Source organism: Suillus clintonianus (genome assembly GCF_016758775.1).
Source record: "Suillus clintonianus strain FC179 chromosome Unknown DEU56scaffold_6, whole genome shotgun sequence".
Taxonomy (NCBI): Eukaryota; Fungi; Basidiomycota; class Agaricomycetes; order Boletales; family Suillaceae; genus Suillus; species Suillus clintonianus.
Window position 1 is genome coordinate 691,106 of NW_024539230.1, and position 27,837 is coordinate 718,942.

The following is a 27,837-nucleotide window of genomic DNA, read 5'->3' on the forward strand; positions in this document are numbered from 1 at the left end:
AACAGAGCTGCGGCGTACTAATGCAATGATCATGAATCGAGAGTCGCAAAAGAACTTCAAAGCAGGTGCCCAAAAATTGATGGCGTGTTCAAAATCTCCACACTTCAAATTTACTTACATATAATTCAAACAGCGAACCACCGGAGACCGATGGCCTATCGCAATCACGTCAATAATAATGCATGAACAACCATCAACGTACTCCAGGGGGAGTCACTAGTATAGAATCCAAAACTAAAATCGTGTTGCACGATATACGGAAACGCAATGGTATGGGCATCTATTTTATCTACATCTATGTCAGCCCACCCATTCGTAAAGAAATGTTTTAAAAGTTCGAGATCAGTTGAAGACCACGTGTATCGATGTGAAGATGAAGTCTTGACGAAGCGTCATTCAGTTGTGGTTGTTGAAACCAAGGCGTAATGCAAACTAGAGTAAAAGAGAATGTTTGGGCATCTACCAGATACGAGTCTCTAAGAGCAAGTCGCTGTTGCCTTCAAGGCCAATGCAGGCTTTCAGGAAGCTCTCGAGCGCGTTGCGCTGCCTGCCGAGGCTGTTGACGACGTCGGTGCCTAGGAGGAGGGTGCTTAGTGTAGTTGATGATTAAGTGAAAACGGTGCTCACCAGGCTTGACGAGAGGCGCCTTGCACATGTATGAGAGGAGCGACAAGACAGGGTAAAGGGGCGCAAATTCAGTCTGACCCACTCCGCGGTACTTGACACGAGTAAGCAACTCAGTGAGAATGGTCAAGTCGAGGATCAATGGTGTCGCGAGCAAAGAGTCCTATAAAACACTTGATGAATGAGAGTGACGTGCTAAAGCGCGTTACATACCTCGCACTCGTTGAAGATGTTGATGGTCTGTCTCCCGCCACAGAAGATCTCAGAGTAGTACTCATCGATCGCCCTCTTGGAGTCACCGACTGCAGGCACGTACTTGATCACAACAATGTGATCAGGGTGCTCACCCTTGGCCGCCTTGCCCTTCGCGCCTGGAACAGGAGGCTTGTAAAGCAAACGGTTGGCGTCCACCATGTCATCCACCACACTGCTCTTGCTGATTTCCTTGCTCTTAAACTGCGGCTCTGCGCTCAAATTGTGCCCATCGTTGTTTCCAAGATGGTTGTATGACGCAATAGAGAGCGGTTTGATACCAGCGTTTACGAGGAACTCGGCGAGCACGGATTTCAGTTTGGTCTGACCAGACTTCAGGTCATCACCACCAATGAAAGATTTCTCGCGCTCGGCCAAGGCAATGACACCAGGCACGAAAGTGTTCTGGGGAGCACCGTTAATGAATGGCTCGCCCTCGAGAATGGCAGCGACAGCAAAGACTGTCGAGGGAGACACCTCTGAGTGCGAGTTCTTGATTGAAGCAAGGAGGTTGTCAGCCGTGTCGTTGACACCGGGGATGAGGTCGCTGTAACGCTCCGTGTTCGCCGTCCAGAATATAATGGCACGGTCAAGCTGGTTCTCGGCCTTGAAGCGGCGAATGTCAGCCCGAATGTGCTCGAGATGAGCCTGCTTGTCAGTGCCAGGTACGACATTGTCTGCACGGGCCTCCTGGTTGGCAGCAATGAAGTCGGGATAGTAGATGGAAGGAAGAGGGCTAGCAAGGAGAGCCATATGGGGCTTAACTTGGCGCTGAAGATCATAGTCGAGTACCTTGGCACGTTCCATCGCCTTGTCCATTGGCAGACCGGAAATGTCCCAGCCGCCAAGAACAAGGTCATTGGGGTGTACCATAGGAAGCACATCAGAAATTGGGACGTGGACTTCCTTACCAGTGCCCGGCTCGGTACCAATGCGAACAGTGGATGCACGGAGGACAGAGCCGATGTAGTTAGGCTGCTGAACACCTTCCTTGGTGTGCCAGGACATGTGGTGCCTGTTTGCGAGGATGGTCGCGCAGAGGGTGGAACCATTATTGCCTCCCATACCGATCATCATAAGTCTACCGCGCGTTCATGTCAGACTTGAAAATTTTGAGACTGATACATAACATACCCAGTTTTGCCAACGTTACGGACGGTCTGGAACTCGTAAGGTTTGACAGTGGGCGTAACGGTGAACTGGCCGTCCGAGACCACTACATCAGCACCGCGGTAGAGATACTTGGCGGTAATATGATTGTCAGTGTACACGGTGTTTTCGGACTGTACGGTTATGTAGTCAGGGCGACGAACAGCAGTCGGGTGAACTGGAACGATGGACTCCAATTCAGAGTCGGGGGTGTTGTAACCTGAAGAGGTTGTGGCAGGAAGTTGGGAAGACATTGTTGTAAGTATATAAGAGTGAGATTTGAATGAAACCGATGAAGGAGGTATCAATGAGCAGCTAGAAAGCCTGCAGATGAGTGCTTGCCGCCTCTGTGGGGGTTGTGGGGGCTGCCGAGTTGGTTCGAGTACATGCAAAGAGCTCGGAAAACTCTAAGTATGAAGGTGACGGACACCAGAGGCTGAGGAAGACGACTGGAGTGGGGAATGCTAGAGCTGAAAAGGCTGAAAAAAAGGTCAACGAATGCACGGGTTCTTATAGGGAATGAGCACAAAAGTGAGGCAGCTGGTTATGTAAAAGATAAGTCGCGAAGACGTCGTTTGCTCAAAATTTTGAAATCCGGTTTCCGCTTTCAAGAAGCGCGATCGCATCATCGTTATGTACTTGACGACTCCGCCCATCGCTCGAGTCAGGGATACCGATGACGAGCCCCACATCAACTCAGATGCTGCAAACTTACCTTGTGCACGGAGAGAGCAGCTATACAGTGGTATCCAACCAATGACAATTCGTAAACTAGCCAATATCATATGGCGGCGACGCTGAGGCTTTGAAGCTTCGAAACAACACGGCGTTTCAAAGACTTACATGCCATGATGCAGGGAAGGAATACGAAGGATGCATGCGCAAGCGCAGTAATCGCGAGCAATTCACACAGAATATAGGGTCTCCCATAGAATAGAAGGAAGGAAGACCAGTTTGCATCGTACGGTACGTACCTTTTGACGCCTCCTGCGTGAGATTCAGGAGTAATCCGAACTCATCATAGTCTTCCGCCAATGCCCGGGAGGTTCCTTGAATTACTGAGGCCGCGCTTGAAACCAATAGCCGACTTGAACGACACCGTACTAACCTACAACGACGATAAGAAACTCGGAAGCATGCCAGCAACCATGCGCCTGTTCGACTATTACGTTTCTTGTTGACAATGTGTTTGCTGATGCGAACCACATTGCAAATCACAACGGTCCTCCGCCACTCTCCGTTCAACGTTCAACTGTCACGGTGAGTTACTTGCTTCCTATTTTCTATTGGAAGCTGATACATACCGTGTCAGCGTATACATAAATTCGGGTCTTATGTTTCCGTCATATGATCATTTCGCTGTCGGGGCGGCTGACAGCCTGAATGTGCCCCCCATCCTCCCACAGGATCATGGTCACGTGGGCCCGACGGTCTTTGTAGTTTGCAATATTGCACGAGATCTGCTAGACACATCAAACAGCAACATTGAAACGTAAAAGTCACTGATACCCACACCACGGTGTCTGATAAACCTACGGACCAGTTGACCATGTTCTGTCGATGGCCTTTGCACCAAGTGTTCGGGAGAACTTTCTGTAGGTCGATTCATCGACTTGATTTGTGACAACTCGTGCATGCCATTATGGTCACATGAGAACAGCACCAGTTCTTGTAGATTGGCCGTCAATGCGAACGTGCGTTAGGTAGAGTTTCACTTCACATGCTGCCATCTTATGTTTAGAATAAGGCCGCGTATAAAGCCCTGCATACCGACGCTAGGGTGGCGCAGAAAGGCAGTTCGCCACGATGCTCCCCTTTTTGAGGTTGTCTGGTTTCATATTACTGGCTTCCTATCAAACACGAGCAAGTGTGATTAACGCTACAGCGTACACTGTTCCTGGCGCCTTTCCGACCTCCATATATGGGACATATTGGAACGACCCTACTGCTACTTCGGCGCAGCCTCAGCCTGTCATAACCGATCCTGTGACGGTATGTGTCGTGCTTCATACTTGAAGATTTCGCTAATCTCATTAACTTTGCCAGAATGAGATATTCCCCTATGAGCTGACAGATCCTGCCAACTTCCCTAAGGTTAGTCACCCTTCCCTGTCACGCCAACAACCTGACAGACTGTTCATCAGAATGATACAGTGGACCCTCACCCCCTTCCGATGGCAGCGACACCTTCTCAGCTTATGGAACAAGCTCTTGCGCAAATCAAAGCAATTGCTAGCAACCCGGTTTTCGGCAATGACACTTGCACAAAGTGCCAAGCCTCCCTCGCAGTTGGCAAAATGCTCGTGCTTGGGGCTCCCGAACAGGGCCCCTTACTTGCCGAGGCAGTCTGCCAGTACTTCAACTACTCCACAACATGCTACAATGAATATAGCAAGCTTGCGCTCGGTTCAACGTTTTCACAGGTTCTTGCATTTGCCAATACTGGCGGATATGACGGCCAGGTATGCTGATTGTGACTTCGAATCGAGGCGATATGTACAAATTCCGCCCCCTTTTCAGAATCTTTGTTCGCATTATAAACTGTGCCCCGTGCCACCAACGGCTCCGCTTAACATGACTGGCTGGTTCGCAAAACCGAAACCAAACCCGCTGCCACCTCCAAAACAGCCCAGTGGCGAGCGTCTGAAGGTCTTCCACATTTCTGATATTCACCTCGACCCTCGTGCGTTCAGTTTGATTCAAATCTTAAACCTTTTGTGACAATACGTTCTGCAGGCTACGCGATAGGCTCAGAGGCTAACTGTTCCGCATACATGTGCTGTCGTGATGATGTGTTTAATGCAGCGAGCCCTAACCAGATCGTGCTTCCTGCATCTCGCTTCGGAAATTTTGAGTGGTACATTGAATTGTCCGGCTCCAAGAAAAAGTTATAACATCATGCACAGTGATGTTCCATTGGACTTGATGGTTGCGGCAATGCAAGCCATTGGTCCTCTCACCGGTACAGAAGAAAGTGGTTTTGACTTCACTGTCTTCACCGGTGACTTGACTGCGCACGATCCCGACAACGAATACTCGAGGTTCGTTTTCTCCAATTTCATTCAGTTTACTATGAAATGCTCATGCTGCCTGACAGGGCCTATGTTGAGTATGAAGAGGTAAAGTGAATTCCCTGTTGGAAGTGGATGGGCTTTCATGACGGCCTCTAGGTTGTGGCCTACAACTTACTGAAGAAGTATGTTGGTCCCGCGCCTGTCTATGCGACGATCGGAAACCACGACACATACATGCAATTCCAAATGATCCCATACACGATGGGCGGTCCTCTCGGGACGCAATTCAACTGGTGAGTTAGGCAGTGCTCTGCGTGCGCCAGATCATGACCACCTTTAGGCTGTATGAACACATTTCTTCTATGTGGCAGTACGAAGGCTGGCTTCCTGAAGAGTCGATCGCATATTCTGCAACTCACTACGCTGCGTATTCCGTGACACGCCCAGACGGCCTCAAGATCATCTCAATTGACACCAACCTTTGTGAGGTTTCTTGAATCAGAAATTATGCATGTCTCTGATTTTTCTCTCCTTGAAGGGTATACGTATGTCCGGGCTGGATTCAGTGCTCTCGTGACCTATCTTGATCATTCTTTGTAGTAACAACTACTACGCTTATGTCAACTCTACGGAACCTGATCCATTCGGTATCTTGCGATTCCTCACGGATGAGCTACAGGCTTCCGAGGATGCCGGTCAAAGAGGTTAGTGAAATTAACAGATGACCTGATCTGAATAGTGATCGCTCTTTAGTCTGGGTAATCGGACATGTGTTAAGCGGGTGGGACGGAACACAAGCCCAGGTCAATCCAAGCAATCTCTGTACGTGAGTTCGTGCTACTGTTGCACTCAGCATTTCTAACATCGATTCACACGCAGTCTATCAAATGTATGTCTCTTTACCCTTGATGAAGCGTGAAAGTTGTTTACGCTTACTTTAGTGTCGACCGCTTCTCGCCTCACGTCATTTCTAGTGAGTTTAGTCCTTCAGATTTGTTGACCTTTATCATGACAGTTTCATGATCAGATATATTCTTTGGCCACACCCACGAGGACCAGCTTTCTGTATGTCTTTGATTGTTGACATGGTTCGTGCTGGAACTGTCCACAGATCTTCTACGCGAACAACGGCACAGTCATGAATGCTGAGACTGCGTTGGCCGCATCTTGGGTAAGAAGCTAGGAAACCCGTGTTGAACATCAATTAACTTAATCGTTCAGGTCATGCCCTCGCTCTCCCCCTTGACTAACCTCAATGCTGGATTCCGTGTCTACGAAGTGGATTCCGCTGCAAGTTTTCTTTCATCTCCAATTTTACTCAGAGAACTCACTGCTTAATTAGACGTTCGACATCCTAGATGCATACACGTAAGTAGCAGTGATGGGTGTAGATGGACTGTGACTCACGTATCCAAACATTGCAGTTATGTCAGCAACGTGAACGAGTACCCGGCGTTGGACAACCAGACTGAGGTCGGCCCAACGTTCTATCTAGAGTACAGTACTCGTGATGCGTACGGAGGAAACATCACTTGGGGCGCAAATGACCCTCTAAACGCAACATGGTGGCACCTCGTTACCGACCGTTTGTTTCTTTTCTTTCATCTCCTTGAGCCGACCATAATGATGTTTTTTGTTACAGAAATGCTGGTGGATCCTGCTCTAGTCCAGGTAAGCTCCACGACAATGAATGCGACGTTCGACTGACTTTTCATGATAGACGTATCACACATACCAATCAAAGAGCTCTGTCGCAAGCCTGAAATGCACAGGGGAGTGCATCACTGCTAAGACATGCTACATGCGCAGTGGTTCGAGTAGTCTTGCGTACCAAAACTGTCCTGCTGGATACTCTTCGACGCAGTGATCATACTATGTATAACTGCAGCAGTTGCAGTTTGATAATGGTGATGCCGTGCTCTGCGCCCAAGCTTCTCTGGGAATGCATCAAGTCTGATCTCGATCACCTTGAAGTGCATGACCTTGCTAGCCAAGTGACTTCAGCCGCACGAACTTGGACATGTCGCTCAGGTTCCTCAATTCCAAATGCGTGAATTTCCGCCCAAAGTGCGGTGGCGTTATAGTGTAGTGGTCATCACTTGGGATTTTGATAATACGATTTCCCGGAACCCAGGTTCGAACCCTGGTAACGCCTGCTTTTTGGTCGTTGATACGTCCATATGCATTTGCTGAATCCACCTCCTCTCTTGACTAGAAAGTGTGGACTCAGCAAAATCCAAATTGAATCTCGTCCCGCCCCTCCACACTCAGAGCAGCAGTGGGAAGGAGCCTGGTCAACCCTCCTTTGCACGAAGCCAGCCGTTCCTTGCATAGATTCAGGTCAGTCGAGAACTGAATTTTCACATTCACAGACCACCTGACGAGACCCCGGAATCATTGGAATCGCTATTGATCAGTCACATTTCTAATGTTGATGTTGACTTTTCACAGTCAGCGAGTAGAGTCCAGGGGTGAGCAGTACTGCTTTGGCCGTTATTGATCTTGTGCTCTGCAACATCCTCAGAAAATGCCACATCCTTCTCTCTCTCTTGGGAAGCTCAAGACTGGTAAAAACCAGCAACGACATCGCAAGCCTCGCGGTGCAAGCACTGAAGTTTCGTCCATCAAACTTGGTTACCTTTTCAAGTCTACTAGGCACCATCGTTTGAAGGGAAAGGTCGCGATTGAGCAGCAAACTACTTCAGCACGATCACCCGATCCTGAATCTGATATGAGCTTGTCACCTCCTTCCAGGCAGCCACCTTACGAACGGATCACCGACCATTCGAGTCTCCCTCCAGGAATCGATGAGACGCACATTTTCTCAGAGTCTGCTAGCCGGTCTTCCACAGCTGAACAGAGCATAGCTTCATCGGAGGAGGAGTCACATTCAGCGTTTCGTATGCACCCTTCGAAGATTACTTCGGCTCTTCTTCCGAAGACCCCTGTAGACCCCTTCTCAGACAGCTCCGGCGCGTCCTCTGCCGTGATATCATCTCCGTCTCTGTTTGACCTGCGTTCTCGTTCGGCGGGCGATTACATCGTGCGACAGCTTGGCGCAACCCTGGAAAAGCTCTCACTGGGGGAGAGTCAGTACGCTAAGCTTGAGGAGGACATCCTTCCAATCAGATCCCTGAATACGCGATGCACTATGCCCAAAACGATCTCAATGTCTGGCTTCCAAGCCTCTCCAACCTCCTCTGACATGGTTATCTCTCCTGCTCCCCATTATCCCCCAAAGTTCAAGGACTCGCTTGCATCTGGATACCTTGCAAACTTGAAACAACAGTTACAGGAGAAGCGATGGCTGTGTAAATTTGCTCGCTCCACAACAGCCAAAGCACACGTTGCAGTCCCACCCGCCATATTCATCACGACTGTTGATGTGAATTATCCCAGACCAATGCGTTCGCCGGTCGGCCTTTTCGGATCAGTAAGCCACAGCAAGGATTTACTCGACGATCCTGCGCTTCAGCCACCGCCACCCGTCAATTCCCCGTGTCCTGATGACCCATTTAACGCGGATCCATTTGCATACAATCATCCCTCTCAATATGATCTGCCCTTGCTGCCTTCAATGCCAACTCCTGAGGAGACAGGGGAAGTCACCGATTCTGCCTGGTATCTGGATGGGACACCCTCTCGTGGATATCTTGAACTCTTCCCCGCTGGGGACTCGGAGGACTTTGCAGCAGCCCTGAGTGCCACCATCACCAATCCATTTGATCTTCCGCCTTTCTCTATACCGCTCATGCAACCAGGCCTTCTCGATGCTTCGCTTTATGACACTTGAGGCGAGCTGCGATGCGGGAGATTTTCTATTGATATGGCTGTAATCCAGTAGGTCTTGAAGCCGTTGAGATTCTTGGTCCATTTATGTCATGGAGTCCTCATCCCTTTCTATGTTGTTTCTTCCTGCATCCCTACTGGACCCTACATATGCACGAGACGTCCCTTCTCGAATTTCTCAGAAATTGTTTGTAAAATATCTCGGTTGCAAGACGAATAAGATTAGCTCGCATTTCAAACAAATATTTTGACGCAAAGTTGTGAGTATGTCAGTGGGAGGAGTACTTAGTCGCGTTCCAAGAGTGCGATTCTCGATGTTTCTAAATATTTCATTGTTCAGTAAGAAAATGATGACTGTAAATACCAAAGTGATTTGAATGTGTTTGTACCATGTTTGGCAAAACCTTCCGTTGTCAATAAGAACAAACAATCACGAAAGAAATGCCCACCTCGTCACCGTCACACATTCAATGGTGGACAACCAATTGTCGTCGAGTGTCATCGTTGCTCAACCAAATGGAAGCCTGGACCGGGAGGACTCGAATTGGATTAGTGCATAAGCCTATCTGATTCCATCGCGAGGCAACCATTCGTGTGTACATAATTTGTGCTGGAATCTCACAGCATACAGGGTCCTTTCACCAGGCCCACATCGCATGTTGCCGCAACGAAGCGCTGCGACATTTCATGGTCCTGGGGGATGAGATGAAGTCGAGCATTTCTTTTTCACGACTTTAAGACGTTTACAGTACGAGGTCAAATTTGTAGCTTGACGTGCTGAAGAAACCGTGACGAATTCGAATATCTCGCCGCAGCCCGAACAGCATTCACCCGTGCCCATTTTGAGTGTAAGGGTTCCTGGGTGGCGAACAAGTTTGTAGGGGCGGCGTCAGGGCTACTCGTTTATGACAGGCAGTGAGTTCCTGTCAGTCCCTTGCATGATATTTTGTTTGTTTAACTCCAATACAAGGACGAAAATTTTGGTTGAAGCCTGAGGGCACAAACATGCAGACGGTGTTTCACAGTAATCGACCTTGTGGACTCGGAATATACTGCTGTCTTGAGCCTCGCAGACTGCTCGGTTCGGATGGATGTTACACACTACGGCATGCTCTTGCTGCGCGGTGTGTTTCTGACGGGCCCATTAATGCACAAGTTTACGGCTTGCTTCTCTCCGGGTCTAGGCCATTAGCGCAATGCGTCATACTGTGGCTTGGGTGACACGTGCATGTTGTCATTTCTTGAATAAAATTATGCCTTATAATCCATCAAGATCTTACAGGCACTGTAATCTTTCACAATCACTAGATTTTACTCCCAGGTATCACTTTGTATCCGTCTTTCATCCAGCAAGATGTCAGGCTTCGTACCAGATCCACTCGATGATACCCTTCCACCCCTGGGTAAGGAGCCAAGTCATCCAGAACACTCCCAAGACTCGGGAGAGACACTTCTCAGACAACGTGTCACCATTACTGGTACGTATTATATACTTATCTCTCCATGCAGGGTATTGACGATGTTCTCCAAGCCATTCGTGCGACTGATCTCACTCTTGGTCTCCGGCGGATTCCTGCTGGCTTCCATGTGACAGTGCAGACTGATGGTGCTGAATGGCAGACAGGCAACACGCCGGTACACTTAGATCAGGATGTCGTTGAATGGAATGAGCGCATACTTTTGTAAGTTGCCCTTCACCCCCGTCTTCCTGCAGGTATTGAAAAGGTTCTAGGCCATGCGAGTCGTCTTCCAGGGTTCGGTTCAGGGTCTATGCCTCGTTTGAATTGGATCCCATGCTTGGTAGTGGAGAACTCCTCCGCACAGTCGAGACCACTGTTGGAGAATTACTGGACCGCAGTGAAAAGTCACATCGTCAGTAACATCTGTTGTAAATTGCGCCTGACTGATATTAACGAGATCTCCCAGCCCTCATATTTCAGGCTAAGGAAGGGGAAGTCGTATCTTCGTGTACTTCACTGTTCATAGCCGTTGCACAACGACGTTCTTCTGAAGATGACGCCGCACTTCGACCCACTGCTCCCGTGAGTAATCAATGCATTCTGATGTTCTGATGCTGAGGGCCTATACTGTGCAGATCATGTCTGGCGATTTGCGTACATTAGTACTAATGACGGATGTTGGACATCGTCTGCTCGCACGATACCGCAGGACACAGAACAGTTGGGATCTCGACCAATGCACAAGGCACTTTGAACGCGCTGCCGACCTCTGCCCCATTGATCATCCCTGCCGTCCTGCAGCACTGTCCAATCTAGCTATCGCAAGGTTTATTTTTTGCCAAGCTAGTGGAACATATCCCGACCTCGACATCCCCATCTCTCTCTTTCAAGACGCCCTTGATTTGCGTCCTGCTGGTCATCCGGACAGGCCCATCAGCCAGCTCCATCTTGCCATTGCTCTGCTGTCTCGTTTTGCGAAACGGGGATTTCAAACGGATGCTGATGCGGCTGAGAAATTACTGAGTGAGATTCTCGATGTCTGCCTCGCCAACAGCCACCCACACATGGCAGCTCTGCTCGCAATCGAAACTTTTGCTTTGTATCCGGCTGGAACCGTCAATGCAAGTGATCATGGGCAGGAGCAGCCCGATGTATCTAGGCTTCCGTTATCGCTGAATCAACTTGCTCATGCAGTAGAGTGGTGTTCGCGAAGAGATGATCCCCATGTTTTAGATGAAGCAATATCCCTTCATTATGATGCGCTGGGATACTACAGCACCGCGCATGCTCGGAGAGGGCAATTGCTGGGCAACTTGGGTTCTCTACTGTGGATCCGCTTCAAGCGCCAAGGCAATAGCGATGACCTTGGCATGGCCATCACAGTTCTCAGGGAGGCGCTGGCTTTGCACCCAGTCGGTCACCCAAACCGGTCCGCGTCATTGATTAGCCTTGCGGCTACATTCCTCACCCGCTTTAGACACTGGGGGAATGATCAAGACCTAGACGAGGCTATCGTGCTTGAGAGGGAAGCACTGGCTTTGCGTCCAGTCGGCCACCCAGAACGGTCCCTGTCATTGAATAACGTTGCAACTACACTCACCACCTGCTTCATGTACCGGGGCAATGTTCAAGACATTGATGAGGCGATCGCACTTCACAGGGAAGCGCTGGTTCTGCACCCAGTCGGTCACCAAGATCGATCCATGTCCATGAGTAACCTTGCGTCTGCACTCGTCATTTGCTTCAAACACCGAGGCGATGACCAAGACTTGGATGAAGCTATCGCGTTTCACATGGAAGCGCTGGCTTTGCACTCGGTCGGTCACCCACATCGGTCGGCTGTATTGGATAACATTGCAACTACTCTCTCCACCCGCTTTCAGCACCGAGGCAATGGCCAAGACCTCAACGAGGCGATTACGCTTCACAGGGAAGGGCTGGCTTTGTGCCCTGTTGGTCACCCAGATCGGCCTTCGTCATTGAATCACCTTGCGAACACGCTTTTCACCCGCTTTGAGCACCGAGGCAACGACCAAGACTTGGAAGAGGCTGTCACGCTTCACAGGGAGGTGGTGACTTTCCTCCCGGTCGGTCACCCAGATTGGTCTGCGTCATTAAATGACCTTGCGCTTGGACTCTCCACCCGCTTCCAGCACCGAGGTGATGGCCAAGACTTGGATGAGGCCATAATGCTTCACAGGAAAGCACTGGCTTTGTTCCAGGTTGGTCACCCAAACCGGTCCAAGTCATTAAATAACCTCGCGACTACACTTTTCACCCGCTTCAAGCACCGAGGCGGTGACCAAGACTTGGATGAGGTTATCACACTTCACAGGGAAGCGCTGGCTTTGTTCCCGGTTGATCACCCTGATCGGTCAAAGTCGTCGAATAACCTTGCGAATGCACTCTCCACCCGCTTTGAGCACCGGGGCAACGACCAAGACTTGGATATGGCTATTGTACTTCACAGGGAAGCTCTAGCCTCGCACGCGGCTGGTCACCCAGATCGGTCCGGCTCGTTAAATAACCTTGCGAGTGAGCTCCTCATCCGCTTCCAGCGCCGAGGCAACGATTACGACTTGGATGAGGCCATCACGCTTGACAGGGAAGGGCTGACTTTGCGCCCGGTCGGTCACCCAGATCGGCCCAGCTCATTAAATAACCTCGCGAATGAACTCTTCATCCGCTTCCGGCGCCGAGACAACGACCAAGACTTGGACGAGGCTGTCGCACTTCATAGGGAAGGGCTGGCTTTGCACTCGGTCGGTCACCCAGATCGGTCCACGTCATTAAATAACCTTGCGATTGCGCTCTCCATTCGCTTCAAACACCGAGGTGGTGATCAATACTTGGATGAGGCTATCGCGCTTGATAGGGAAGCGCTGGCTTTGCGCCCGGTCGGTCACCCAGATCGGTCCACGTCATTGAATAATCTTGCGACTGGACTCTCCACCCGCTTTGAGCACCGGGGCAACGTCCAAGACCTCAACGAGGCACTGAAGAATCTCCGCCACGCATTGACAATATTAACACAAAGTAGTCCCCGTCAATTAATGGTCCATCGCTCACTAGCCACCGTATATCTGCTGGTCCATCAATCAGGATTTCATAGCATTGGCGAAGATAGTGACGCTGTCAGTCTAGATGCCGCCATGTATCATTTCAAGGCAGCAACAAATATTGTCTCTGGGGGTTTACTATCCCGCCTGCGAGCAAGTCTAGGCTGGGTTTTCCATGCTGATCAATATACACATGACACCGACCTGGAGGCTTATGCAACTTCCATGCAACTTCTAGATGCATACATGTCTGCGACAGCTTCGGTTTCATCTCGCCATGAAACCATGAAGGCCCTCCCGCGCACACTTGCAGTTGATGCTGCATCATGTGCTCTTCGTCGTGGCGATGTGTGCCGCGCCATAGAGTTGCTTGAACAAGGCAGGACTCTCATCTGGACCCAGATGGCACGATTCCGCACACCCTTTGACATCCTCCAGGAACGTGGTGATTATGCAGAGGCACTGATGAAGGAATTCAGAGACATCAGCTCCCTCCTTGATAAGCCTCCTACAGAACGTCAAGACGGGACCCCAAGAGTTAATGCAGAAGCAGAGGTTACCAGGTACACTCGTCTTGTGGAGAACTGGAATAAAGTTGTGGAAGACATCCGGAAGCTAGAAGGCTTCTCTCGCTTCCTGCTTCCCCCCCTGTTCTCCGATCTCCAAGATGCAGCTCGTGATGGGCCTATTATTGTTCTCGTTGCAAGCGAGTCGTCTTGCGATGCCATCATTATCCCGCACAAGGAGCCTCCGACCAGTATTCAACTCCCTATCAATCTAGACAAACTTGTGCGATTGGTGCTCGCACTCCGAGAAAACATCGACAAAGAGGCCAGTCCTAAAAAGACACAACCGGGGCTGATACAAACATTGCGGGAGCTATGGGATGATGTAGTTCACCCTGTGGTTGAAAATCTGGATAGATTTGCACGACGAGGTTCCCGAATATGGTGGTGCCCAACTTCCTTATTCAATTTTTTGCCGTTGCACGCTGCTGGCGAATACAAACGCGGTGGAAAGTCCCTTTCCCAGCTATACGTTTCTTCATACACTCCATCCCTTACTGCGCTGACTGGGGCTCGCAAAAGCAATGACGGATCTTTGTCCGTGTCTTTTTCTGCCATCGGACAGAACCACCCTCCAGGACATTCGCATCCTTTGGAAGCGGTCGAGCCCGAGCTGGAATTGGTGCAGAGTCTTCTACCACCTCCCCCAATAGTTTTCTTCACCAAGGTCACGAGCGTTGAATCAACAAAAATGAGAGTCCTGCACACATTGCAAGATAATTGCTGGCTCCATTTTGCGTGTCACGGAACACAAAATATCGTGGAACCCTTCAAATCGGCCTTCCTCATGAGAGACCAACCGCTTTCACTCCTTGATATCACACAAAGATATCTGTCTCAGCATGAATTCGCATTTCTCTCTGCCTGTGAGACCGCAGTCGGTGACCTTACAACTCCTGACGAGGTGATACACTTGGCGGCTGCCCTACAGTTTGCTGGGGTGAAGAGTGTCATTGGGACATTATGGAGAGTCAACGATGCTACTGTACGACGCTTGGTCGAGGCATTCTACAAAAACTTCTGCGGGGATGGCACCATGAATTCAAAAAGGGCCGCCCGAGCGCTGCATCGAGCGGTCCAGTCCTTGGCTTGTGACACAGACATGCCCTTGGACCAGCGCATCGTGTTCATCCATGTTGGCCTATGATCAAATTCGTGCGTCCCCCTCTTTTGTTGGTGAAAGCATTTTTGAGACATGTGTCAGACGACTTCGCGTGTAACAGCCAGCTGTAGCTACACGTGCTGATATTTACTTCAGAGGATTGTATACCTCACTGACATGTACATCTAATCTAATCTTCATTTCTATATGTATTTCCTAGTCTGTTCCCTCAACCAAAGTGACCGCTCCTACTTAAGGTGTGGGTAAATCCGCCCATGTGGCATTTCTGTAGCCTGGTGTTACAAGATGGATTCACTTCACGGATTCGCAAGGGTATGGTAAATCGCGTTTTTGCAATGTATTTATCGCCACAAGCTTTGTAGACGTTTCAATTTGAGCTGACATGGTAGACGACGGCAAGGCAACTAACGAGGGGTTCTTTGATTTCTACTTGATCCTGAACTGAATAGCAGATGTGTCTTTTGCAAAGTTTGAGAGGTGTGCAAGGATTACACCAGAGAACCATCTGGTTCCCCATGTAGATCAATCACAAGCGTCGCCCACGAATGGGAGCGGGCGGGGACTCGGAAGAAGTGGTAGTCATCTCTCTGGCCTCCATGTCAGGCACACAGAAGTGGAGGTCTGGAGGCATGGTCACGCAGGTTCGGCTGCAATGTGTTGATCTATCGCAGCCTGAGTGCTTGGACTCGATCCCGTTGGGGTATTGGAAATCCAGAAGGGCCAGAGTGCTGTGCCTAGAATGGCGATTGAGAAATAGCACATATGTACCAAACTTTATCGATGATTGTGCCACTGGGATGCGATGAGGTTTCAAGTCTACCTCGAACTAGGAGCCTGAGACATCAATTTCAGGTCAGTCTCTCCACTTAAGAATCAAAAGAACAGGTTTAATGCTAAATAGTATAAGCATACGTACGTGCATCATGTTCCATGGTGGAATGGCTCAAGTATAGAAACTACTCGTGAGGGAGATCATAGGACATGCCGACGCGTTCCAAGGGATAACGAGGGCGCATTTTCAGGCACGACGGAGACGTTTAAAAAGCAGTGAAATGGTGGGTCGGATGACACAAAAAGGTCCTTTTAATCCAGATCAGTCAATCGACAGGAGAATTTTGATTTTGTTAGAACATGAAGATGTACTACGAGTCAGCAGGTAGGCGAGAACATGAACTTCGTCTTCAGAATGGAGAAGAAGAATGATGCTTTACTGCAAGTACTTATTGCAAGTTTGCGGTCCATACTTGCCACTGCATAGCCATCGATGTCGTCGTATGACAATGTGAAAGTGCCAGAGAACCAGAGGAAACTCTAGAACAGCCGCATTGAGGGGCCTGAGGGCGGCCAAGGACTCGGAGCGCTAGCTAGTCAGGTGGCAACCTGATGATGTTTGGCAATTGTGACAAAGGCTTCCGTTTTCAATACGAACAAACAACCGCTAAAGGTCACGGTGTTGTGAAGTTGAGTTGAAGTCATCACACGACTTCATCGAGAAATTAATTGCCTTTAGGCTCCATGACTTTATTCTTGCGATATTCGCTGTTAGCTCTTCTCAAACTATTCCAATGGGCGCCTTTACTGGCGACCCTCGATCCTTTCAGTTCCATCCGGCGCATCGACGGAGATTCTACGAGCCTCGAGAGACATCACTTTCTGTGGTCAAATCCCCCTACAAACTATCCCCCCGCTTCAAGCAATAGAAGCAGTCATGCGTCTGCTCTTGACCCCAATTTCCCCCCATCATCCTCTGCTTTCACCTACGCACTCTTGATTTCTCAGCACAAACACTATTTATCAAACTTCGTCGATTCTCTAGGTCAGGTTGTACTCCAGACCGTAGTTATATCTACTGACCTTCATATCAGCTCTGCTATACTCTGAACAGTTGATTTATTTCAACGGTGGTTTTTGCAACATCCTGGTCTTGGTTGCGCTCAACCTTGGTCTCATATGCCTCTATTCTGTTACTTGCCAGCTTCAAAGAAATATTCATCTACTGGTCCCATCGTGGTGCAGCCTCAAAACCATTTTTACAGATAGGACCAAGAGCGTATGCACCATTCCTGACCAAGAAGCGTACAACAGCGATTCAGGTTTCCTTGCTACAAAACAAGACCTCTTGCGAGCTCCCAACAAACACACCTTACACGATGATCTGGACAGTTCCGAAATTCATGGTGCAGCCAACTTATATAACAGTCGATCTGTACTGCCACATGGAACGAGTAACGATCATAGCGATACCGAGCACACGCCGAATCACGAGTCTGGGTTCTGCCACCATCTAGTGTCCCTGGACGTATCACCTTCCCTCGAATCGCTGAGCTCTGCGGGTTTTGAACCAGTCATCTGCGGTGCTAAGCCTTCGAACCCACGCCCGCTCCCACGTCCGGTGCATCTCGTCCGCAACTCCCCGCCACCTGCTGAGGCTGTATCTCACGAAACAGCAAGAATGCACGATACGGATCGGCCAGCTCGCGAGCGCGATGGTGCACCTCACAACGGCAACCCCCAAATAGTTTTACAAAGGCCCGATTACGGCGGGTACATCTCTGTCTCGAGTAGCCAAGCTTCTTTGTCATCGATGGTTCCCCAAAAGCGAAGCTGGTCTCACGCGACTGCGCTCGGTTCACCGGACAATTCCGATCTTGAGGAAGACGGCGATTCAAGTTTCGAGGAAGGGTCTTTGGTCAGCGAGTCTCCAGGGGATCAATTAGCTCTCGGATTATCTCTGCCACGATCCAATAACGAGAACGAGAATCATGTCACATTACGTCTTTCACCGTCCACCTCCAGACGCGATGATATCAAAGAGCACGATTCTCTTTGTCATTCAGAATCCACAGCTATGCCATTCGATGTGCACCGACGGAGTGCCAGCACGCCGGCCCCTTCTAGCAGAAGCAGCCAGCATTCGGTTGAACGGGACAACAGTCCATCAAGTGGTTCAGAACGCAAATTCGACGGATCGGATTCATTCTGGGAAGCGGCTGTGCAAGAAAGATTGAGAGTCACTGCCACCTTTACGACTTTAAAGCCACTCAAACCGAAGTGCGCCAGAGCTACGACGGTCCACCCGTCTCACACCACCGCCACTGATGGCGAACAGCCCGACAGGAGCCCTTCCAGCGGGTCCGCAGCTCGTTCGCCCCCCTGGACTATTGTTGCACGAAAGACGCCGTGCGCCCACAGTACTCCGCAACAGCTCAATTCCGGTGAGACGAAGGATCAGTGCGTCGTCGATGATGCCGTACCAAAGCCAGGAACGCCGGGGCTAGCCTCCAATCAAGCTGACAGGTATGTCAACCTGAAATTGGGACAACCATCGCTCCTTGATGAACATCGATGCAGCTTCCCTGGATTAGCCCTACGCTCGGGCGCGTATGCAAAGTACGTTCCCCCGCAACGACGTGTGGCTGGCGAGCTCGTCTATACTGTCTCACAGCGGATAAAGCCCACGCCGCATCGTTCAGAGCGCGTGAGATTCGGATCTTCGTCGCCTATGCTGGAGATGAGATCTCGTTCGTCTACCTTGTCTCCTTGGAGTCCGTTCGCACCACCCGAATTTCCCTCCCCCACTTCAGAAGCAGTCGCGTGGAAGCGTGGTGCCCTTTTCTTGCCCAATCCTCCACCAGATGAATTCGCACATATTGATGAATTGGGAAACGAGAAACCATGGTACGCAAGAGAAAATTGGAAGACGGCAGACCCAGACGACTGGTTGTCAGGCTCCGTTACGGAAAAACATGCTACGGGGAAGCGGACGGTGAGAGATGGTGAGGAGGGATCGCAACTGAACACCCACACACCTCCGCAAAAGCAATGCCATGACTTGTGGAAGAATGGTCACCGCCGATGTGAAACGTTCGGAACGTGATGAGGATGGAGACCGATGGATTCCTATTATTTCCCCCTTGAATGTTACGTGAATTTTGATGTGTTTCCTGTTTTCCCTACGCATTTGATTTATCCAGTGATTATATGGTAATTCTGATTGTTACCGACTCGTTATGTATCATGGTATGGCCGTCAAGTGCCCACATGATGCCCAGGCCCCAGGCGTCCCCGTTTCACATCATGCAATGTCCCTACGTTTACCGCGTGAAGAAGGTGTGACTTATGGGGATCGAACACTTAAACTTCATGTGTCCAGGTGCAAAGTTTCATGTGATTACACACATGTGAGTTTGATTTGACAATCATTTGGTACTATTCTATGAAGAATGAATTTGAACGCGGCTATCACCGTTATCATCATCCATGTTCCACCCACACGGCCATTGAAACTGCAATTCTGCCGAACCAAGTACTCGTCCAAAAGTGAAATGCTCAGGCGTTATACCGGACTCAGGTACTTGTTTTGAGTGCTTCCCTGTTTCACACCCGATTGAATTGGAACCTTGATGTAATGGCTGTGTGAATACATATAATAAGACAATGTATGGAGTAACGACAGATCAATAGGACCCACTTTGAATCAGGTGGTTGCGCCACCGCTTATAGTCATCTTTGCCACTTCGCCATCCGCATCTTGGATCTCTACTTCTATATCCTGTGTATCCTGTGCGGTGCCCATGGGGGTATCTTCTTCGCTATCATTGACGTCATGGTGGGTTGCTTCGTCGAGTTTCATCTCCTGGACAAGCCACCTTGCGCCCTCGTCCCAACCAATCATTTCAGCTTCACCCAGGGGTGATCTTCCGGCGGCATTTTTGATATCAATCAGATCAATCCCGGGTCCGCCGTTGAAGTGAACCAGCTTCTGCGCTATTTCAAGATGCTGATTTAGCGCTGCCCAGTGCAAGGCAGTCGAGCCAGCGCTATTTTGCGCAGACAGGATGGAAGGGGAGACAAGAGGAAGAAGATAATCCAGCACGTCTACAAGATACCTTACGAGGATCAGTTTTGATGGTGTGGGGGACCGTGATGGCATCAGTGAGATTGCGTCTCACCTATGTGTCCATTCCCGCATGTCATGTGTAGCACGGTGTTTTCGTTGTCGTCTCGGACGATGGAGAGAGCATCTGAGCCGAATTTTGTGACAAAGTCCCGTACTTCGTCGAGATCATCGTAACGACATGAGAGGAGGAGGTTTTCCTTATCATCGTCTGCAGGCAGCGGCCATGTAGTCATCGTGAAAGATTTAGAAAATGAAAGTTTTCATCAATCCATCATCTACACTAAAAGTTGCAGCCCGAGATCCGACGGTCCGGCGGTTCGCCTACTGTAAATAGCAGTGAAATTTTAGCATGAGCCTTAAGCGAGAGCGTGACCTACTTGCCCCACAATCGCGATGTCATGGAAGCGGTACTGCCGGCACTAGACCGGTAATGCTCGGTAAGTACTGCTGGGTTACCAAAGGACTAAAAAAGCGCCGCATCGGTTTGGTTTGCTTGAACCAACTCGACATAGTATGATGCATGCATGCGTGGCTCCCATGTATACCTGTGCTGATAGCAAATCCACTCACGGTTTGTTCCTAGATCCCATAGCTCTCCCGTGGTCAGGCGGAACGTGCCACAACGGACGCTGAAATGATATCATATATGAACGTATTCATTGATTCAACATGTCACCTGCATCTGTTTCACCATCATTTCACCGCGTGGAATTGATGTGAGAGGGACGCGCTATATACCAAGCTTATTCCCCCTCGACTTCATAACAACGGCTATCATAGTGGCTTTGCGCAACTACTAAGCCGCACACTCACACTTGTCTCCTTCTCTTCTTCTTCTCCTTTGCTCGTCTCTATCATGGCGCACATGAGTCCAGCCGTTCACCTTGTATGGGCAACAGTCGTAATCATGGTCTGTCTGGAGTTCAAATGTTCAATGGAGGAAATACTGACTGACATATGAGATAGCTCGAATCCTTCTTAGTATATCATCTTTGGTCCTTTGACCAGTTTAAATGCCTGAAGTTAGCGGATTACTACATACAAGAGTTGCAAATCTCAAGTTCATTTGTATAGGTGGAACCATGGACCGTATTCTGGCGCATTCAAACGGGTCATGACGGTGCGTCACAGTTTCCCCTTTTTTCTATTGCATTACACCGTCCTCACACGATCTCACAGTATTCTTATTTAACCAGCATTCCGTTAATCGCAATCTACGTCGTGGGCTTCGCCATTATCAAGTACAGCTATGGTTTTACTGTTATTCCTGGGATAGGCAGTGAGTGAGCCCAATTGGCTACTTTGAGGTCTCCCACTCACGCCAAATTCAAATTTTCAAAGTCACGCCCACTCCGTACGAGCTTTGGAGTGACAGTGCGCGAAGCGCAATCCTTCCTCTGTACCTGTGTTTTTCAGTAGCTTGGGCTCTAGAGATGTGAGTATGCCCAACGCGTATTCGCTAACGTCGACTAACGTTTCGGCCAAGGGTAACACACTTGGAAGGTTCATTTTTCGCTCCTTTGCCTCTTAGTCGAGACTGAATTCACGGACTGTAGAGCTATGCTTTTGGCTTTTCCTCATCCATTCTGGCTCTGCGAAACAGGATTGGTTCCGCAGCCTGTATTTCAAGACATGGGCGATCGGTTCTGTGGTCGCAGTCATTTTGATGCCCCTTGTGACGATTTTCACGCGGGGAGACCCCTACAAGGTCTGTCATATGCATATTTGAATATCGGGCAGATTCGTAAACTGTGACTAGTGCGAGGCTTATACATTCTTGGTTGGGAGTCTCGGAAGCTTGTCTCTGACAATATGGTTTCTTCCGATTTTGTGGACATTCCCCACATTCCTCGAGGGCCTGGTTAGTTCATTCCGATTGTCAAGAATGGGCCAATCTGATCAACGCCTTTCAGAAACAAGCCGATGTTGATACGAATACGATAGTTAGGCTCACAAAGTTTCACGAGCTCAACGTAAGTTTCGCGCAGATGTATTATCATTGCTCAACTAATATGTGGTATATGAAGTGCATCCGGATCTTCTTCCGCTTTCTCTTCACAGTGCCGTTTGTGATCTTGGGCATCGATGGTATCAGACCGCATCAGCACATCAATGATAAGATGTGCGTGTGTTATGCCCCTGTGTGTGAACTATGCTAATTTTCGTCTAGGTTTCCCACTGGTAATGCAACTTCACCGCGTCCAGCAGGCTCGAGTCATTGACTGATCCTTCCAATTAGACCTATTAGGAATGATTGCGGCTGTAGGTTGTGTCGTATCCTCTGGGATCACTCTTATCGTGCGTCATTTACGGATACTAGTTGTTCAATTTGATTTGAAGCGGTGAGCCTCAGATATTCTTCCCGCGCTCAATCAAGGGGGAAATGGCCAATAGGGAGGCAGCTCGCGAGCGTCGCCGACTCCCTGATTCAAACACGTCTGGAGATGATCTTATGAATGAGCAGCGCGAAGGTCAACATGTGTCCGCATATACATTACCCCGCTATGAGGCCACAGATCCGAGTCGCTCGATACAAAAATTGGTGATCGAAGAAATGGAAGACGATGAAAACCCAAAATACGGGCTGTACGAGGTATCACCTTCACTGAGCCTGCAGCCAAATCGCAGAACGAAGGATGGGGACGTGGAGCTGGGGACTGTCTTCCCTCACACGGACGCTGCTCTATCGAGACATAATACAGCTATACGGAAGTCGAATGTAAATCATATTGTGCATAACTGGCGATCACCACTCGGTAAGGGCTCTCGTTATTTCTGCTGTTGTCGATGAGTGCTGATGGAGGAGATAGAAATTGGAGAACCACCGCGTTGGTACCAGTGATACCGCATGATTAGGCACCTTGGCAAAATGGAGTATTGGGCCCGGGATCGACATTTTCTACTCACGGTAATTGCGCACTACTTTGCTAGCTCTAATTTCAAGTGCCTAAATTTTCAACTATGTGATGCGTCGCCTGTAGGCTGTAGCTTAATGTTCAATGTACAGCGTCTAAAACTGTAAGTCGATGTCTAAATTGGTGGCGATATGCAAGAATTGATACACCGCAACACCGCAAGTCCTCGCATGGTTTAAAAATTAAGTATTAAACTTCACTACTGTGTCCTCAATGGTGTGCATGGTTCTAACGTTGACAGGTTATAACACATCGATATCTGGTGCACTGTGTTCATTATCAATTGTTCAGAGTGACAGCTTTTTTAGCTTCCTCCAGGTATGAGAGCGTGGGAAAGCTGATGATGGCCTTGCAGGTTTCGAATTGTGGTTCTTCTTCAGATCATCTGGCCGGAGACTCGAGACTGAGTGCTATCGTAGTCACTTCTGCTTGTTCATCGTGATGTGGTCGGTAGCGTATCGTCTTCCAACCATCTCAATGCGGCATTCATTCCCTCAATTTCAGCAAACATATATTCAATGCCCAAGTTTCGATACGGGCTCCATGCTGCAAGCAATGGTTTGATTGCGCAGAGTGTCATGCGGAGACGCAAGATCACGGGTTAAGGAAGACAACCGAGATGGCGTTCATGTGCAAGAAGTGCAAGAAGGCCTTTAGGAAGGATATGTCGAGCTACGAGGAGAGCGATGAGTTCTGCCCGCACTGCGATAATCACTATGTAAGCAACCTCACGTTCTTCTGACCGCCGGTTAACAACTATTTACACTACTGATAGGTCGTCGATGCCAAAACGCCGCAGGCAGTGATCGGAGTTGAGGGCGAAGATGCACGAGTTGACGCACGGTGAGGTCTTTCCTGAGGAAGTGTAGTTCATGGCTTGATTGCTTTGTACAGGATGCTCAAAGATGATCGTGTTCAACAAGATCCAAAGCGATCTATCTTTTCAAGGGATTTTTCGGATAGAGTGGGATGACGGCTCTCTCGATACCCTTATGTTCCCTGCTTTCCGCCCGCGTTGCATGCTATCACTGTCGCTATTGGATTAGGATGATGATCCATTTTATCATCATTTACCATTTTCTCAGTGTGACTGACTGACGTCCGTCCAGTCTCTCGAGTCTCAGGGCACAAGCATTACACAGACTATGGAACTTAATCCGATTGAAGTGTTTGATACATATACAGACAACCGAAGTCTCGGACAATAGGTTAATCGCCTGTTCAGCGCTGCAGCACTCAATACTCGACCTTTTGTGGCGCTCATCCCACGCTGAGTCGTATCGGTGAGGCGTGTAACTTAAAGCGCACGAACCCCTGGAAAACTACTCAACTGTAACGCTTTCAGTCATGGAATGACGTTGAACGAATCGTCTCCATGCGGCATGTCGCAACATCGATGTTCGAACATCAATCGGTGCATGTCGACACGCAGCGTGTAAGGACATCGAGCTGGCGCTGTTGTCCACCCCCGTGTGCTTACTTGAGCTATCTCCGGCTCTCAGCATGGATTGATCGGGATTATGGTGACCATCTCTTCTCTGCGTTTCCTTGTATCTATTTCTCGCTAGTGCCAGCTACGTTGTAGCGGGGAGGTGTGGCGCGGGTCCTCCGTGCCAGAGTCCTGTCGCAGTGGCTGGAGTCGTGGTTGATACTAATAGTACTTCCTTCTGCATGTCAGTAGATGCACATCCACTCATTCCATCTGCCGCCTTGGGTTCAAGTTCGCCCTGCGGTCGCATGAAGCCATCGTGTGAGTCTGTCCCCGGTTTAACGTTTTGTGAATATTGAAGACCCAATTGATGTTCAAGTTGGCAGCTATTATCGACGTGCTCATGACCTGTCAGCAAATGATGGCCTCACGGCTCCCCACGGTGTATGAGCTCGCATGACCGGTTCGCAACAATTATTTTACTATCTCAGATCACAGTATGTTTTGACTTGCTGTGACCATGCATACCAGGGTCCAGTAATAGCCTGCTAGTGGCTAGATAGAAATATGTCGACTGACATATCTTATATTGGGTCAACTACTGGATTCAGATACTAGCAGCTGCTGTACCATTCTCCTGGGCCCCGGCTGTCGACAGTGTAGTTTGCTTTCCGTTAGGCATCATTAGGCATCATCCATATGCAAATCGCGCGGCGGTCGCACGATCGGAGTAAATCCAACTTTCATCTCAGAGAGCCTGAATCCAGATCGACAACATGCACATGTACATCAATTTGGTGATGACTTCTTTTTATTTTTGAGACCGATTCGGCGTCACGAGCGAACTGTACAATTGTAAGCCAGTTCTCAACGCGACTGGAGCACTGGACCTCTAAAATTCCTATACGTGCATCATTCGCAGAACGCGATGTAGTGGGCATTTTTTATCAGACATAAATATTGTAATCAAATGCTTCGCTATATCTTCGTGAGAACGAGATCATCAGTCCGTCGTCACTGTGCCTACCAGCCCTTACTTCCTTGCGGAGGGTAGTAAACCGAATACCAGCGAATACCCCGCTGCAACTCGAAAGAAATGGTGCCGGCATCCCTGTGTCCCTGAGATGTGACACGTCGGGGGCTTGCTCGTGAGAGTCGGTTAGACTAATATTTTTCTACTACTCATCATGCCAGAGTCACGGGCAGCCCGAAGGTGAATTTACAAATTATCATAGAAGAAGAGGACCGTCCTCTCGCTCTCCCTGGTCACATACCGTCAGACAAGCCAGCCCACCATGAAGACCGTTAGTAGTGCTCTCACTCTTGCCTCGCTTGTAGGATCTGCTCTGGCGAGTGCAATCTACACTTTGAGCGAGAGCGTTCGCGGTGAAGGTTTCTACGACTCCTTCAACTTCGAGAATATCACCGACCCCACCCATGGACGTGTGTATGTTTGTCCCGCATGCACACAGTTTGTTCTTTTTCTCATTGATTGACAGGACCTATGTCAGCCGAAAGACAGCAGAGAGGCTCAATTTGACTTATGCCACGAGCGACACCTTCATCTTGCGCGCAGATGATACCACGGTTTTGAGTGCCAACGACTCGGGGCGGAATTCGGTCAGGATTAGATCCAACCACCAGTACACAGAGCATGTCGTGGTGTAAGTGATGTCCTCATGAATGAGTCTTACTAACTGATGGTTGTCGATGATAGCTTTGATATACAGCATATTCCCGAAGGATGCGGGTGAGCCTCTTTTCTTCGTCCGAGGGGTTCTATTGTTTACAATTTTGAAACAGAACATGGCCCGTAAGTGGGCGGCACCGATGAAGCAAGTTAATAGTGACTAACGGCTAGCAGGCTATCTGGGAAACGAAAGAGTCCGATTGGCCTGCTAGTGTTTGTGTTCTTTTTTTGTTTCCGATAGCTCTATCATCCTGACGTACATCCTTTCGCCAGGGTGAAATCGATATCCTCGAGGGTGCAAACAATGTAGTGCCTAACCAGGCGACACTCCACACTGGCCACAGTTCGTTCATTATAACTTTTGTAGCTGTGTCGTTTTTCAACATCGCACAGATTGTTCCATGCCAAATAACACTCTCCAATCAGGGTATATTTGATTTGTCACTGCACTGATTCGTCTGGCTAAAATGCTAATTGTTATTGTTTAGAACCACGATGACAACCAACTGTGACGCTTCAGGTAAGGCCATCATAATTGATTCTGGTCTCGTGCTAAAATTCAATAGTCGCTTATAATGTTGGGTGTGCTGTGAAGCTCACTGAAGATGACAACAGTTTTGGTCCAGGATTCAACAGGATCGGTGGAGGATGGTGCGTTACAGGCCTAGCAAACTACTCTCAATGTTCGTGCGGCTTACAGGTTCTTCTGCAGGTATGCTATGGAACGCACACTTCACTATATCAAGGTTTGGTTCTGGGAGAGATACGACCCAACTGTTCCCTTTGATATTACCAGCGGTGCATGGATCATTGACACCGCCAACTGGGTAATAGTCCTCGCGCCTCTGTCGGATTGTGCTTACATGATTTGATTGCCAGGGCATCCCTGCTGCCAACTTCCCTAACAACACCGAGTGTGACATTAAATCTCACTTTGGGTCCAACAACATTATTATTGATCTGACGTTCTGTGAGTCGTGTATTGTTTTGGAGTGGTCTGCCACGCTCATACCGCACATAGGCGGTGACTGGGCAGGCAACGCGGCTCTCTACAATGCTTCTGGATGCCCGTCGGACTGTGTGTCTTACGTCAACAGTAAGTGCTCTCGCGTGAATGTCCAGTACAAATGTGAAACCTCCGCAGACAACCCTAGCGCGTTCACAAACGCCTACTTCCAAATTTCGTCCATGAACATCTACGAATAGATGCCACAGGAAAGGCGTTAAATAACTTTACATAGCCTGCGGCGCGTCATTTTCATACTCCCACTCGGCGATCCCTGAGAAAGGAAATAGACGAGTAGGATCATTGTCGGCGGTGCGGATTATATAGCACAGAGGATGTTACTTTAATTACATATCATAGAATGGTGCAGGAGGATGCTTATTCTCGGGCAGTTGAGATTCCGCGGATTGATGGGAAGATCTCATTGCTCACGACTGTTTGGTCTCAAGCAAAATCTGTGATGGATGGCCGAAAGCGAAAGTCATTCTACTAGCTAGATTGTCAACAACTTAGGAGGATCTATAATCTGAGATATGCATCAGCAGAATAAACACCCAAATAACCGCACACCTGCTCTGGAAGGATAAAGACTCCTAGTTCCGCCTGTGCTCGCTCGTGGAATAGTTACCTGAGGCCTTGTATTTGATATCAATTTTAGAAAATTGACCCGAGGTCCAACAGGGTCCAACTAAAGATGAAAGCGCTGTCTTTGTCTGGATACGTGTCATCTACACAACAGAAATTAAGAAGCGTCACCGATGAGCTGAAAAATTATTAACGCACCTTCCTTCTTACCACCGCTACTGTGTAGCTTTGGGCATGTCTGCTGAAGGAATAGTACCTACTTACCCATTCCCTGGC

The 27,837-nt window shown here is 49.1% G+C and overlaps 10 protein-coding genes and 1 non-coding gene across 11 annotated transcripts; 9 read left to right on the plus strand and 2 right to left on the minus strand.

Annotated features, from left to right (window-relative positions):
- Positions 1 to 338: 338 nt before the first annotated feature.
- On the minus strand, positions 339 to 2,456 carry DEU56DRAFT_775030 (uncharacterized protein). Its single transcript, XM_041351639.1, is given in 6 exon segments — positions 339 to 375; positions 388 to 418; positions 455 to 575; positions 628 to 787; positions 838 to 1,957; positions 2,011 to 2,456. 4 exon segments carry the CDS (start codon positions 2,277 to 2,279, stop codon positions 460 to 462), a joined length of 1,665 nt encoding a protein of 554 aa, XP_041213839.1. The 5' UTR covers positions 2,280 to 2,456; the 3' UTR covers positions 339 to 375; positions 388 to 418; positions 455 to 459.
- Positions 2,457 to 3,576: 1,120 nt separating this feature from the next.
- DEU56DRAFT_879260 (sphingomyelin phosphodiesterase) lies at positions 3,577 to 6,997 on the plus strand. Its single transcript, XM_041356059.1, has 22 exons — positions 3,577 to 3,719; positions 3,767 to 4,017; positions 4,072 to 4,119; positions 4,170 to 4,487; positions 4,546 to 4,708; positions 4,762 to 4,882; positions 4,932 to 5,066; positions 5,123 to 5,144; positions 5,196 to 5,332; positions 5,380 to 5,522; positions 5,578 to 5,584; positions 5,640 to 5,743; positions 5,793 to 5,861; positions 5,919 to 5,928; positions 5,981 to 6,012; positions 6,067 to 6,104; positions 6,151 to 6,210; positions 6,261 to 6,329; positions 6,382 to 6,407; positions 6,464 to 6,624; positions 6,682 to 6,710; positions 6,760 to 6,997. Exons 2-22 carry the CDS (start codon positions 3,832 to 3,834, stop codon positions 6,904 to 6,906), a joined length of 2,025 nt encoding a protein of 674 aa, XP_041213840.1. The 5' UTR covers positions 3,577 to 3,719; positions 3,767 to 3,831; the 3' UTR covers positions 6,907 to 6,997.
- Positions 6,998 to 7,113: 116 nt separating this feature from the next.
- On the plus strand, positions 7,114 to 7,194 carry DEU56DRAFT_t34. The gene has a single exon. It is a non-coding gene; the product is annotated as a tRNA-Gln (tRNA).
- On the plus strand, positions 7,182 to 9,081 carry DEU56DRAFT_775041 (uncharacterized protein). Its single transcript, XM_041351640.1, has one exon. The coding sequence runs from the start codon at positions 7,567 to 7,569 to the stop codon at positions 8,830 to 8,832; it is 1,266 nt and encodes a 421-aa protein (XP_041213841.1). The 5' UTR covers positions 7,182 to 7,566; the 3' UTR covers positions 8,833 to 9,081.
- Positions 9,082 to 10,587: 1,506 nt separating this feature from the next.
- Positions 10,588 to 11,257, plus strand: DEU56DRAFT_879261 (uncharacterized protein; the record flags this gene model as incomplete). Its single annotated transcript, XM_041356060.1, has 3 exons — positions 10,588 to 10,700; positions 10,755 to 10,870; positions 10,924 to 11,257. Coding segments are annotated over exons 1-3 (528 nt in total), but the record flags the coding sequence as incomplete, so codon positions are not given.
- Positions 11,258 to 11,658: 401 nt separating this feature from the next.
- DEU56DRAFT_726746 (CHAT domain-containing protein) lies at positions 11,659 to 15,060 on the plus strand (the record flags this gene model as incomplete). Its single annotated transcript, XM_041347939.1, has 2 exons — positions 11,659 to 12,586; positions 12,629 to 15,060. The coding sequence occupies 2 exons, from the start codon at positions 11,659 to 11,661 to the stop codon at positions 15,058 to 15,060; spliced, it is 3,360 nt and encodes a 1,119-aa protein (XP_041213843.1).
- Positions 15,061 to 16,510: 1,450 nt separating this feature from the next.
- On the plus strand, positions 16,511 to 19,138 carry DEU56DRAFT_775052 (uncharacterized protein). The gene is made up of 2 exons (XM_041351641.1): positions 16,511 to 16,852; positions 16,902 to 19,138. Exons 1-2 carry the CDS (start codon positions 16,552 to 16,554, stop codon positions 18,911 to 18,913), a joined length of 2,313 nt encoding a protein of 770 aa, XP_041213844.1. The 5' UTR covers positions 16,511 to 16,551; the 3' UTR covers positions 18,914 to 19,138.
- A 46-nt stretch (positions 19,139 to 19,184) lies between these two features.
- On the minus strand, positions 19,185 to 20,209 carry DEU56DRAFT_775058 (ankyrin repeat-containing domain protein). The gene is made up of 3 exons (XM_041351642.1): positions 19,989 to 20,209; positions 19,508 to 19,914; positions 19,185 to 19,448 (listed from the first exon to the last, which is right to left on the minus strand). The coding sequence occupies exons 1-2, from the start codon at positions 20,167 to 20,169 to the stop codon at positions 19,514 to 19,516; spliced, it is 582 nt and encodes a 193-aa protein (XP_041213845.1). The 5' UTR covers positions 20,170 to 20,209; the 3' UTR covers positions 19,185 to 19,448; positions 19,508 to 19,513.
- Positions 20,210 to 20,623: 414 nt separating this feature from the next.
- Positions 20,624 to 22,921, plus strand: DEU56DRAFT_482340 (uncharacterized protein). The gene is made up of 14 exons (XM_041346434.1): positions 20,624 to 20,846; positions 20,903 to 20,958; positions 21,011 to 21,056; positions 21,116 to 21,215; positions 21,278 to 21,371; positions 21,423 to 21,439; positions 21,493 to 21,644; positions 21,696 to 21,797; positions 21,850 to 21,909; positions 21,964 to 22,058; positions 22,107 to 22,117; positions 22,176 to 22,234; positions 22,290 to 22,692; positions 22,747 to 22,921. Exons 1-14 carry the CDS (start codon positions 20,793 to 20,795, stop codon positions 22,776 to 22,778), a joined length of 1,281 nt encoding a protein of 426 aa, XP_041213846.1. The 5' UTR covers positions 20,624 to 20,792; the 3' UTR covers positions 22,779 to 22,921.
- DEU56DRAFT_482459 (uncharacterized protein) lies at positions 22,897 to 24,156 on the plus strand. Its single transcript, XM_041346435.1, has 5 exons — positions 22,897 to 23,143; positions 23,207 to 23,297; positions 23,356 to 23,569; positions 23,627 to 23,694; positions 23,746 to 24,156. The coding sequence occupies exons 1-5, from the start codon at positions 23,065 to 23,067 to the stop codon at positions 23,822 to 23,824; spliced, it is 531 nt and encodes a 176-aa protein (XP_041213847.1). The 5' UTR covers positions 22,897 to 23,064; the 3' UTR covers positions 23,825 to 24,156.
- A 1,326-nt stretch (positions 24,157 to 25,482) lies between these two features.
- DEU56DRAFT_482592 (glycoside hydrolase family 16 protein) lies at positions 25,483 to 27,397 on the plus strand. Its single transcript, XM_041346436.1, has 12 exons — positions 25,483 to 25,727; positions 25,780 to 25,944; positions 25,998 to 26,030; positions 26,084 to 26,093; positions 26,145 to 26,183; positions 26,244 to 26,313; positions 26,364 to 26,397; positions 26,459 to 26,490; positions 26,537 to 26,621; positions 26,683 to 26,797; positions 26,850 to 27,066; positions 27,115 to 27,397. Exons 1-12 carry the CDS (start codon positions 25,576 to 25,578, stop codon positions 27,174 to 27,176), a joined length of 1,014 nt encoding a protein of 337 aa, XP_041213848.1. The 5' UTR covers positions 25,483 to 25,575; the 3' UTR covers positions 27,177 to 27,397.
- The last annotated feature ends 440 nt before the right edge of the window (positions 27,398 to 27,837 follow it).